This window comes from Trypanosoma brucei, chromosome 9 (assembly GCF_000210295.1).
Source record: "Trypanosoma brucei gambiense DAL972 chromosome 9, complete sequence".
Taxonomy (NCBI): domain Eukaryota; phylum Euglenozoa; class Kinetoplastea; order Trypanosomatida; family Trypanosomatidae; genus Trypanosoma; species Trypanosoma brucei.
In genome coordinates this window covers 2049539-2061421 of record NC_026742.1, presented here as the reverse complement: position 1 = coordinate 2061421, position 11883 = coordinate 2049539, and the positions used below count along the sequence as shown (strand labels likewise).

At 44.5% G+C, this 11883-nt stretch overlaps 3 protein-coding genes across 3 annotated transcripts; all 3 read right to left on the bottom strand.

Moving 5' to 3' along the window:
- Positions 1 to 926: 926 nt before the first annotated feature.
- Positions 927 to 2972, bottom strand: TbgDal_IX9600 (kinesin, putative; the record flags this gene model as incomplete). Its single annotated transcript, XM_011778848.1, has 1 exon — positions 927 to 2972. One exon carries the CDS (start codon positions 2970 to 2972, stop codon positions 927 to 929), a length of 2046 nt encoding a protein of 681 aa, XP_011777150.1.
- A 2456-nt stretch (positions 2973 to 5428) lies between these two features.
- Positions 5429 to 8554, bottom strand: TbgDal_IX9590 (calcium motive p-type ATPase, putative; the record flags this gene model as incomplete). The annotated part of the gene is made up of 1 exon (XM_011778847.1): positions 5429 to 8554. One exon carries the CDS (start codon positions 8552 to 8554, stop codon positions 5429 to 5431), a length of 3126 nt encoding a protein of 1041 aa, XP_011777149.1.
- Positions 8555 to 9451: 897 nt separating this feature from the next.
- TbgDal_IX9580 (hypothetical protein, conserved) lies at positions 9452 to 11086 on the bottom strand (the record flags this gene model as incomplete). Its single annotated transcript, XM_011778846.1, has 1 exon — positions 9452 to 11086. The coding sequence occupies one exon, from the start codon at positions 11084 to 11086 to the stop codon at positions 9452 to 9454; it is 1635 nt and encodes a 544-aa protein (XP_011777148.1).
- Between the last annotated feature and the right edge of the window lie 797 nt (positions 11087 to 11883).

Genomic DNA, 11883 nt, shown 5'->3' with positions numbered 1-11883 from the left:
ATATTTACTGAGTGTTGCAGCGCAAGAAGGAAAAAAGAGAAATGACATGTACCTATTTGATACTTTAATCACAATCTACCTTCCCTTTCCAGCCCCTTTTCTGTTTTTTTTTTATTACTATTATTTTCATCATCAGAAAAATGTTGGAAAAAAAACAGAAAAGGCATAAGCAATGCACGTAGGGAAACTCATGTATGTTTGTACAAACATACATGAGTTTCCATATGCGTTCATTTAATTTAGCTTTTCTTATCCTATTCGATACACTTCCCTTTCCTTCTCCCTGTTGTATTCTTTTTTTTTTTTCCTCCCCACTCTTCTTTCGAAACTTTCAAATTCGAATGCGCCTGAATTAAAATCAATTCAATGTTCCATTACTCACAGGACTCACCTTTCAATCAATCTCTTTTTTTTTTTTCTCTCCTTCCCTCTCTTTTCCCATCTCTCACCATACGTTTGATGAATAAAGAATTGGGTAAATGAAGAGGAAAGCAACAAACAACAACAAAAATAAAAAATAAAATAATCTCACAGATAAACGTATAGTTCCCGACCTTTCTATTTCCTTTCCCGATGTCATTACATTAACTATGCGGAAGGACATGTGGACTAATCAAATAAAGTTAAAAATAAAATAAGAACTTACGCACAAACATACACACACGGATATATATAAAATATATGTATATATGTATATATACATATATATATTTATTTATATATATATTTATGGAGACACAAGGTGTTTCAACATCAATGACATCACAGCAGTAGCAGGATAAGAAGAAAAAAAAAAGAAGGAATGAAAAGAGGGAAGGAAGAAGGGAAGAAGTGAATCATTTTAAACAATTTCTCCTTCCCTCTTTTTTCACTCATTCATTCATTCATTCATTCATTCACCACCTTCTTTTTTTTTTTTTTTGCCTTCATGCGGTTCCGACATGTTCCGCTTTCCAACGCTCCATCGTGAGGCAACTTCTTCCTATCATGCACATTTGCAACTGTAGTTCCCGCAGTTCAGCACAGTTCGTGTAGAATTTCTTTGCGATTGAGTGTCCCCAACATGAAACCGCATACTCCAAATCTTCTACAGGCACTTCAGAAGCAGCACCGCTGCCATTACCACCTGATGATGAAGCCATTCGAGTGCTGTTGAGTTCTCTGCTAATTTCCTCTTCCACACGTGCTGCTTCTTGCAACCGAGCACGGCAAAAGTCACTCATCACTTGTGCAAATCGACCCAACAGTAAAGCACGTGACGCCTCCTCTTCCGCCTGTAACTTCGCTGCTCCGGCAGCTTGCGCATGTTGCACCTCTTGCATTGCCTGATGTTTCACTGCCTTTTCTTCTGCCACTAGTCCTTCTTTCGCCTCACGTAAAAGTTGCGCATGTGTGGCAGCCGCCGACTCCGCACCATCCTTGCGTTTGCGCCGTAATTCCTCTTCCCAAGCCGCTGCTTCCCGCTCCCGCGCAACTTTTCCCGCTTCTCGCTCCTCAGTAGCGGCTTTACTGGCACCAATAGATTCAATGAATGCCTGCCGTCGCTCTCGTGTACCCGCCCGACCGCTCGGAAGCGGGGCATAAAATAAACCATCGTTCTGACGGCATCGGCGCCTAATGACGCCAACTTTCGTCTGTTGCTCTACGGCGAAAAGTCGGAGGTCTGCCAGGAGCCCATCGTACGTGCGACCGGCTTCCACATATTCGAATTGAATTTTGTCCGCCTCCATTCCGGTGGATGTGGTTACTTTCATTGCCTTCACTTTATTCGCAAAGTGAAGCGTGCTAATGGTCTCGTCGAAGGTCATTTGCGTGGGCGATACCTGCGATAAAAGCAACACACGCGAGTTGGGATGGCTAAAGGTGGGCTTAAGAAGCCGCGTTAAATTAGAGGTGCGGTAACTCACATAACCGCCCTCATGTAAACTGTGGACGACATTCCCGAGAGCAGTGAGGCTGCTATTGATGGCTGTGGCTTCCGCCAGTCCTTCACCAGTAACGCCGCTACGCGATATTTTCTCACTTCCAGCCAAATCCGCTAGAAGAATTTTACTGCCATAAATCGGTTCCTTCTGGCCTTGAAGACGATAAACCATCCCATCGAAGGGCAACTCGCCAGGTTTCAACTCGATGGGGGCACCGTTTTTATTGCTGATGCCACTCAAAGTAGAAATCCGTTTGGCTTCCACATCTTTTGTGCCTTTCTTTGTTTGCAGAATGGCGGTGAGTGACGGAGCGGGTGCCGTTGTCGATTGCTGGAGGATGTCAATAAGAAATAAACAGTGGCTGCGGCTCGAGACGGCATTTGCCTCTGTGGATCGACTCTTACGACGGGAAATGGCCAACTGGATTTCACTGAAGACGGCCTGAAGTGATGTCATTTCCTTTATGATGAGTGATGGCAACAACACCTCCTCACCAATCATCACTGCCTTAATGGAGGGCGGTGGTGAGTTTGGCGTGCCACCAAAGAGGTCGCGTATGTTTTCGTTGTAAATCTCAACGCAACTGAGACCCACTACCACATGAAAACCACGCGGAAGCTGGCGTCGTTTGTACTCCATCAAATCGCTCAGCACTCGAAGGAACATGCCGCTGTCTTTCGTGAGCAAATCATCCTCCAGTGGGTTGGGCTTCACATCACCGAGTACCGTAAACGTTTTCCCGGAGCCGGTTTGGCCATAAGCTAAAATTGTTGAGTTGGCGCCTGTTAAACTCATATCAACGAGATCTGCAACGGCCTCATCGTACACATCCAACTGTGTGCTTTCTTGGTCAAAGATGTGATCAAATGTGAAGGCGCTGCCGCGTGTGGGCTCACCGGGTCGCTCCAACTCTACTTTTAGTGTTGTGTCTCCGGTACGGCGTATGGCCTCAAGTTCAAACTTCTCCTGCACATGTGCTTGACTGATGCCATCGCGCAAAATGGGCCGGACTCGAACCGCAACTGTTACCTTCTTCATATCCGCCATTTGCGCGTGGCTCTAATTCCTTCTTTGTGTTCCGTCACGCTAAACAAATACCAGTTGTTGTTGTTGTTTTTTCTTTCTCTCTTCCCTTTCTTTATTTATTTTTTTTTTTGCACTGCAATGCCTCCAAATATGTGTATTTATTTGCCAATGCCTTTCGATACACTCGCTGAAACTTCTCTTCTCCTCTTCTCCTCTTCTTCTCTTCTCTTCCCTTCCCTTCCTTTGTGTATTGTCACGCTATTGGACGTTCCACGTTATAAATTAGTGGAAAAAAAAAGTAAACGAACACCAAACGAAACGAAGCAAAGTGATAATGATATTAATATTATTATTAGTAGTAATAATAATAAAAGACAAACCGCAGTACAAACAATCAGAAATGTGTGTTTGTATTTGTGTTTGTGTATTTGTGCTAACAAAGGAAATAATTACATGACGTTGCAGGCAGACACTAAACAAAAACACCTCGGGAAGTAAAGAGTAGACACGTTGCAGAAACATATTTTTTTTGTCTTCCCATGTTATCTTGTCTTATCTCATCTTATCCTTCATTCATTCATATATATATATATATAATTTAGGTTTTTTCTTGAAAAAGAGTTTTGAGGGAGTAGAAAGTGTGCGTGTCCGTGTCTCCGGTGGTGGTGGTGGTGGTGGGGAGGGGAAGGGAGGGGAAAAAGGAAGAGACGTATTTTTTCCCCCTTTTTTTGTTTTGTTTTTTTTTGTTTTGTTTTGTTTTTTCTTTTCTTTTCATTTCTTTTTGTTTTTTTTGTTTTCGTTCGTCCACTCGTTAAATCACTTCACCGCAACCCTTCACCCCGTGTTTCTAATGCCTTTTCTTCTTTTTTTTTTTTTTGCGTTTACTCTACTTGCTTTTTTCTCTTTTTTGCTCTTGTACTTTTTATTTTAAAGGCGTCAGTTAAGATTACACAACGAAGACTAATTCTTATGTTCTTTTTTTTGTTTTGTTTTCTTCCTTTTTCTTCTTTTTTTTTTCGTGCATCTTCGGTTGAATCGGCATTTTGAGTGATTTCATTACACACAACTTAAAACAACTTTATCCTACAAATACATATAAACACGTAAGCTGTAATATATATATATATATATATTTTTTAAAAAAAAAGAAAGAAAAAAAGTGGAAACACGCACATGCCTTTTGCATCTTTCATTTATTTCCCCTTGTTGAATAATGACAATATCGACAGAATTTATTAATTTCAGCTTTTTGTCTTTTTCTTTTTCTTTTACTATTTTCTCTTGTATCTTTATTTCCTTTTCATTCTATTATGAATTTTTATTTATCTATTTTGCTTCCTTCATACATTAAAATAATAAGTTTATTTTTGCGTCTCCGTTCATTTTCTCAAACTTGCTTTTACTCGATTCACTATTCCTCCACACAATGAAGAGTAAAAATAATGAGATGTAAAATATTAAACAACGACGACAACAAGGAAGGAGTTGCAACGTCAAATAAACTAAAAGAAAAATAACACAAACAACAACAACACAAACAACGACAACACCGAAATAAAACGAAGGAAATAAATAAATAAATAAAGATAAAAAGAAAAAGAAAAAGAAAAAAAAGAACGGAAGGAAGGGGAAGAGGAGTGATACCACCATGTTAAGTTACAAAAGAAACATCGTCAAGAGACGAATGCATTGCATTACTTTACTTTACTTTGTGTGTGTGTGTGTGTGTGTGTGTTTGTGTGTTTGTGTGTTTTGTTCTTCCTTTTCTTTTTTTCTTTTTTATCCCTTCACCCCTCTTAGTTTCTTTTTAGATTTTTCTCATCATGAGAATATGGAATGAAATGAAATGAAATGAAATGGGAAAGATGATCCCAAACAGGGGCACAAGCGCAGAAATAAACAAACAAAAACACGAAAAATATATACATGCCAAAAATAACAACAACAACAACAGCAGCGACACATCCGATGATGATGATGATGATGACGACACTAAAAACAACAAAAAAAAAACGAAAAACGACACGAAAAGTCGGCCTTTCGGCAGCACCAAAAAAAAAAAACGACTTTGACCCGCTACAAATACTAATGAGGAGATAGGGACGAGTGAAAGAGGGCGAAACTAATAAAAACAACAACAATAATAATAATAATAATGATGATGATAGTAAAAACAGAAAATAAACGGCTTCCACCACGCCCCCTTCCTCATATCCCCATATATATATATATATTTATTTATTTATATTTAGCTTTCTTTTCTTCCCTCCCCCCTCCTACCCTCTCTCTCCCTTTCCTCTATCCATCACATTATTTCCCCATAACAATAATAGTAACAATAACGATGATAATAATAACAATAAATCATCATCATCAGCCTCCATTCATTACCTTTTATTTTATGTATCATTATAATATATGTATCATTATAACATATATATATATATATATTATATTTACACTACATGTGTTTTATGTTACATCTTTCCTCCTTTCCCCCCAAACCGCCTGCCCTTACGTCGGCGGCCACCACTTGCAATACTTCCTGCAGCCGATACAAATGACTGCCGCAGTTGATCTTCTGCAATACTCTCCACGTCACGGTCATCATCGGGTCCTGGGACGGCAAAACGGCGGTACTCCTCCTCATCTGAGCGGTCAATCACCGGCCGCTTCACGGGGAAGAGGCAGTTCTTAAAGATTTTGTGAAGTTCGCACAACCCAACAAAAATGATGACAGCGGGAACCATCATTCCCCAGTGCCACGTGAGGCTGTGATGCTGGAATATGTTGCGTGCAATGGCGGGAACATACACAATAGGGAAGAAGAGCAGCGAACATACAATAACAGAACCATAAATCCATGGGTTATCAAACCACTTCATGAAGATGACAGACTGGCGCGGATGACGCACCGTGTAGGAGTGGACCAAAAGACCAAAGTACAAAATGCCAAAAGCGGTACCACGTGCCTGCCAGACCATCTCACATCCCACTGCGGTACGTTCGTTGCAGTTTTCACCTTTAGGGCCGTCGTTGATACCGTAAATGATCCACACAAAAGCGGAGAGCGCCAGACCACCCAACCAGAATCCATAGACAAGGAAGTCCGTGACCAATTCAAATGTGAATAACCCAGCCGTGTGCGGCGGTACAAGAAGAACATCAGCACTTGCGGGGTCTAACGAGAGACCCGTTGCGGGGGGTGCAGAGGTGCACAAATTCAGCCATAGAATTTCCACAGGAGAGAGAACAAAAAGAGCTTCCCCCATGTAACGGATAGGCAAACCACAGATGAGGGCAATAACCTCCGAAACGTTACCTGAGAGGAGGTGAAGCACAAACTTCCGGATATTCTGCGAGATACGTCGACCTTCCGCCACTGCCTTCACAATCGTGGCGAAGTTATCGTCTGTGATAATAAGATCTGCCACGCCCTTTGTCACATCCGTACCGGATCCCATGGCGCAACCCACATCGGCAAATTTGATACTCGGTGAGTCATTAAAACCGTCACCTGTCATGGCCACCGTACGCCCCCGTTTGTGTAGGCATTCAATCATCTTTACCTTAGACTCGGGGGAGCACCTGCCAACGACTAACGGCAGGTCCGGCCACTCTTCAATCGTTGCCATGTCAATACGGTCAAACTCGGGACCTGTCAGAACCTTTAGCGGGTCTTCCCCATCTTTCGCGGTAATGATATTCAAGATGGTGGCGATACTGCGGGCGGTGATGGCATGATCACCAGTCAGCATGCGCACCACAATACCAGCGTGCTGGCAGGCAATAACCGACGGTCGTGACTCCGGCCGAGGTGGGTCGTAAATGCCAACAATACCGAGAAACGTGAGGCTCTGTTCAATGGTCTCACGCGGGTGGGTAACTTGGAAGGTATCGTCGTCAGGGATAGGAAATTCATTAACGGTAGAGGCATTCATGGAGAAACAGATGGTACGAAGGCCATGTGAGGCAAGCGACGTAATCTTCTTGGTTAACTCCTGCCGGTCATCATCGGTGATGGGGGCGAGCTTCCCTGATTCCAACATCTTTGTTGTGCAGAGGTCGATCACACGCTCCGGTGCACCCTTTGTACAGAGGTACAGCGACTTTGTTTCACTGTTGTACCATGCGGTGGACATACGCTTAATCTTAGAGTCAAAGGGGTATTCTGCGATACATTCCCATCCTTGATTCTCCAATTTGTTACGCGGGGCATCAGCCTTCCACGTCATGACCTGAATGGCAACTTCCGTCGGGTTGCCGCTTCCCTTCAACAAATCGGCATCTTCGCTGTCGGGGTGAAGCACAGTGGTACTGCATAGTGCCGCACAGCGCATGAACTCAACTGCCAGCTTGTTAGTTTCATACACCTCCAGCATGTTCACATGCTCCTCCCCTTCCTCACGGATGAAGGTGCCATAACGCTCATGCGGGGCACCCGTGACAACGAGCTCGTTATCAATTCCAATGAGGGCCTTCTTCACCACCATCTTGTTTTCCGTCAGAGTTCCCGTCTTGTCGGAGCAAATGTCAGTGACGTTGCCGAGCACTTCCATCACTGCTAACTTACGAACAATACACCTCTGTCTCGCCATGTTACGGACTGAAAACGTCATGGAGACTGTTACGACAGCCACAAGCGACTCGGGAAGGATGGCCACCGCCACCGCTGTCGCATACGACAGCGTTGAGCGCTTGAACTTAAACCTGTTCGCGGCAAACACAACCAGCGCCAATCCCAAACAAACAGCGAAGAGAATGTACATCATAAGATCCAACTTCCGCATCAACTCCGTACGACCAGATCCGGTTCCGTCAGCGAGTCGAGCGGCTAGCTTTCCCATTTCCGTGTCCACACCAGCAGCACACACTACAGCCCTGGCGCGCCCCTGTGTGACAGTTGTGTTGCGATAAACCATATTTTTGCGGTCACCCAACGCACAGCTGTTTCCGGGGTCAGGTATTTCGTTGGTGTGTTTCACTACCGGCAGCGCTTCACCTGTGAGAAGCGCTTCATCAACCTCCAAACCACTGCTTTCAATGATGCGGCAGTCTGCAGGAACCGAAGAACCCTGCTCGATGATGATAACATCCCCCACCACAACTTCGTCAATGAATATAACCTGCACCGTGCCGTCACGAAGCACCTTTGCACTACCCGCCGTCATTGCCTTAAGGCTCTCCAGAGACTTCTCTGCGCTATACTCCTGGTAAAATCCCAGAAGAGCGTTAAACAAGATAAGGAACAACACCACACCGAACTCTGCCCAATCTTCGAATACCGCACTGATGACCATCACAATGGTCAGAATAAGGGTAATACTGTTTAGGAACTGTTGGGCCAGGATCCAGAGAGCACTTGGGCCACCCTTAAGAGGGATGTGATTATGCCCCAGCTCTGCAGCCCGCCTACTCACATCACTACTGGGGACACCAACTGATGGGTCCTCCAGCTGCACGAGGGAAAGTGTTGTGGGAATGTCGCAGCTCCACCATTTGTTGTGGGGCTCATACTTTGTGGGAATGGTTTCACCTTTATCCACAGCTGGAGCAGTACCGGTTGCCACATCGATGGGCTCTCGGCCACCTGAGCCCGTCATTTAGCTGCGCTCCCGCCCTTCTTTTCGGTTCAAATTGTTCCTTCTCTATTTCCTACCCCCCGTAGGCACCGTCGCTTTTTGCTACGGTCGTCACTTTATTCACCGTCTTTTTTCTTTTCCCCTCTTCCTTCCTTCCTTCCTTCCTTTATTTATTTATTTCTTTGCGGTTCCCTGGAACGTGTTGATCCTCGTTATGCTTTTGTTGTTTCTCTAACTTTCTTAGATCTTTTCTTTACTGTTCGTACCGACTGTTAATGATAGTGCCGATAATGAAATAGCGCACACAAGAGACAAAAAAAAGCACTTATATATGTTCACACACGTCTTGTGTTACAGCGATGAAATATTTTTTTGCACTGTTTGTCGTACCGCCGCGGAGCAGGGGACGATTTGTGGTAAGTTGGTAAGAGGGACAAAAACACGCCCATCAAGCGGTGGCACAGTTTTCGCATGAGTGCGCCAAATAACGAACGACTGTTGGTACGCTATTGCATTGTGAGTGGTGCCAATGGAGGAGTAAGTGATGTTGATGTTGATATGATAGGCATACGCGCCCTCGGTGGCAAGGGGCATCTTCAATGCAATCAATAATAATAACAATGACAATGATAATGATAATAATAATAATCATCATCATCATAATAGCAGTACAAGAAGAGAGTGCAACAAAAATCGTGAACTAGGGACAAAACGGTCGAAACTGTAAGAAACAACCGACACGGAAGAAAAGGATGCATAGAGAATGGTGTTGTGGTGGCACCACACTCACCCATCCATAGCTTTCCTTTCCTTTCCTTTTCGGCGTTCTCTTCTTCGTCTCATCGACGGTTTCCCCCATCACCAAACAAAACTCGATCATTCTGTTTCAGACACGCAACATCCCATCCCTCCTCCTTCTCAAAAAGGCGGTTCCGCCCCATTCCAGTGTATTGCGCAACTGGGCCACAATGGTATGCTACGGATGGCTCGGCCCAAGAAGAAGCTATCACTACTACTATTTTCATCTTCGCTGTTGACGGTAATAGTGACGAATGTGTCACCCCGGTCTGACACGCTCGGCTCGTAGAAGAACACGTCTGTGGACATAGTTGCACCAGTGGTGCGACGCTGCTCCAGCTGGCGGCGGTTATCCCGCTTCAAGAAGAGTACGACATAACGCCCCTCGTGATGAACAATCCAGACGGGACAGCGTGGGTTACCATTAGTCATTGTGACATTCCCATCGGGGTTTCTTGTGACGAACCCGCAAGTGGCACCAGCGGCTCCCATTCCGAGAGCGAGATTGCCCAGCACAAAGTCATCATCCCCCGCGGTGCTGGCAGACTCCTTTGGAATAAGGAGCTCTGTTAACGCTACAGAACAGCGACCGTCTGCAGTAATCAAATGTTGCTCAGCTGCGACCGCTGATGACGTGGCATTGGAGGCGAGGGCAGATGTTACGGCCTTCACTCCGTAAGAGAGCAGCGCAGAAAGAAGGAAGCAAAACACTCCTGAACCGTTCGGCTGCATCCAACTGTCTATGAAGTCGTGGAGGGCGTTCTCCACATCTTGCATCGTGGCAAAGTCCCGCCGTGTGTTTATACTTGCCAAGTCAGTTTCCACACTATCCGCACTAATGGGGCCATCCACAAGGCAAATGAGACGTGCCTGTGATTGCAAACTGGAGAGAACAGTCATGATAGAGCGAATAAGGCACTGTTTTTGATGCCGCCGCACATCCATGAACGGTCCCTTGAAGAAAAAAGCACAGACAAACGCTTGAACTACAGACACAACCCCATCTGGTCCTTTTTTCCGTTGGATGAAGCCGTAGTCCACGTCGCCGTCAAAAGTGAACCCCTGTCCCAGAAACGACACCGGCAGAGCACCGGCTGCACCACACAGCACTTCTAATAATGCACGAGCCGTCTTCTTGCCAATTTGTGACTTGGACCCACCACCCTTCCCCACACTGGTGGAGCTTTGTTCACTAGTCGACTCATCGCCACTGCTTCCCTCATCACTGCTGCTATTATCACTACGCCCTTCGGACGACCTCCTTTTTGTGTGTTTTTCGCCATATTTGCTCACCGAATCCTTGTCTGATGGTGAGTCCTCCTCGAACTCTTTTGCAAACACCCTCTTTTTTTCCTTTTTTCGTTTACTGCCTTTCCCCCCATCGTGGCTCTTGCTTTTCTTTTTCTTAAGTTTTTCAGGGGTTGGTGGGACCTCTGCTGCAGCCCGTCGTTTAAGATCCTCCACCTCTAGCCGTCGCTGCACGCGGAGGCAGCAAAGCATTTCCATTATAGTTTCAATTCCATCTGCCTTCATATCTTTTTGAGTCTCAGACTTTAGTGTCATGAGATCTGACATGAGGGCACGCGAAGAGATGGTGTCGGGGCCACGGGGGTTTTCCTCGTCAAATGTACGAAGAGTATCAGTGAACTTACGCTTATGCATATATTCCCTCAATAACGCCTCAGAGAGGAGTTCCACCTGCCGCTCATGTGGTAAATTATACACTGGCGCATCAGTCGCCTTTTTTGCTGGCATGGTCTCCTCTGTGCTCTGCTATCTTATCCCTCTAATGGAGGGCCCCCCCAAAAAAAAAAGCAGTGCAATTTTCCTCCACAGACCAAACCACGGGAAAGCTAACCCAAACCACAAACTAAAATGATGGTCGAGGGAAAACTAAGTGGAATGGGAAAAAGGGTGTTCCGAAAGAACTGGATATAAAAAAAAACGAGATGGCCCTCTCTTTTTTTTTTCTCTTTCTTTCTTTCTTTTTTTTTTGTAGCACGGTGGTACACAACACCCTAAATTCCTCCCTCGTTTTCTTCTCGTTTTTTTTTCTGTTTTGGTTTGTGTGTTTTCCTTTCCTTTCCTTTTCTCTCCACCCTCTCTCTCTCTCTCTTTATCTATGTGGACCTTTCCAGCTTTTGATATAGTGTTTGCTATATGTACTCGTATATGGAAGGTTTCTATATATATATATATATATATATATTCTTTTTACTTGTTTGTATGTATGTATGTATATATGTATATATGTAGGTAATTTTATCCACTTAATTGGGTTCCTTGTTATTTTTTTCTTCTTTTTTCTCCTCTACTTTTAACTGTTGAAGGTCCCTCCTCCCCACAGTTTCCTCCTGTCGTCCCTCAAACTCGTAAGCCAAAGGTTTCTTTTCAGAAACTTGTGGACGACACATAGTGACCATTTTAAGGAAATGAAGAAGAGAACACAAAAGAAAAGAAAAGAAAAAAAGAAAAGAAAAAAGAGAATTGCGTATTCAAAAGGAGCTAGTAAAGGCTTCACACAAGCGCAACACGCGGCACCCCCTCTTTTT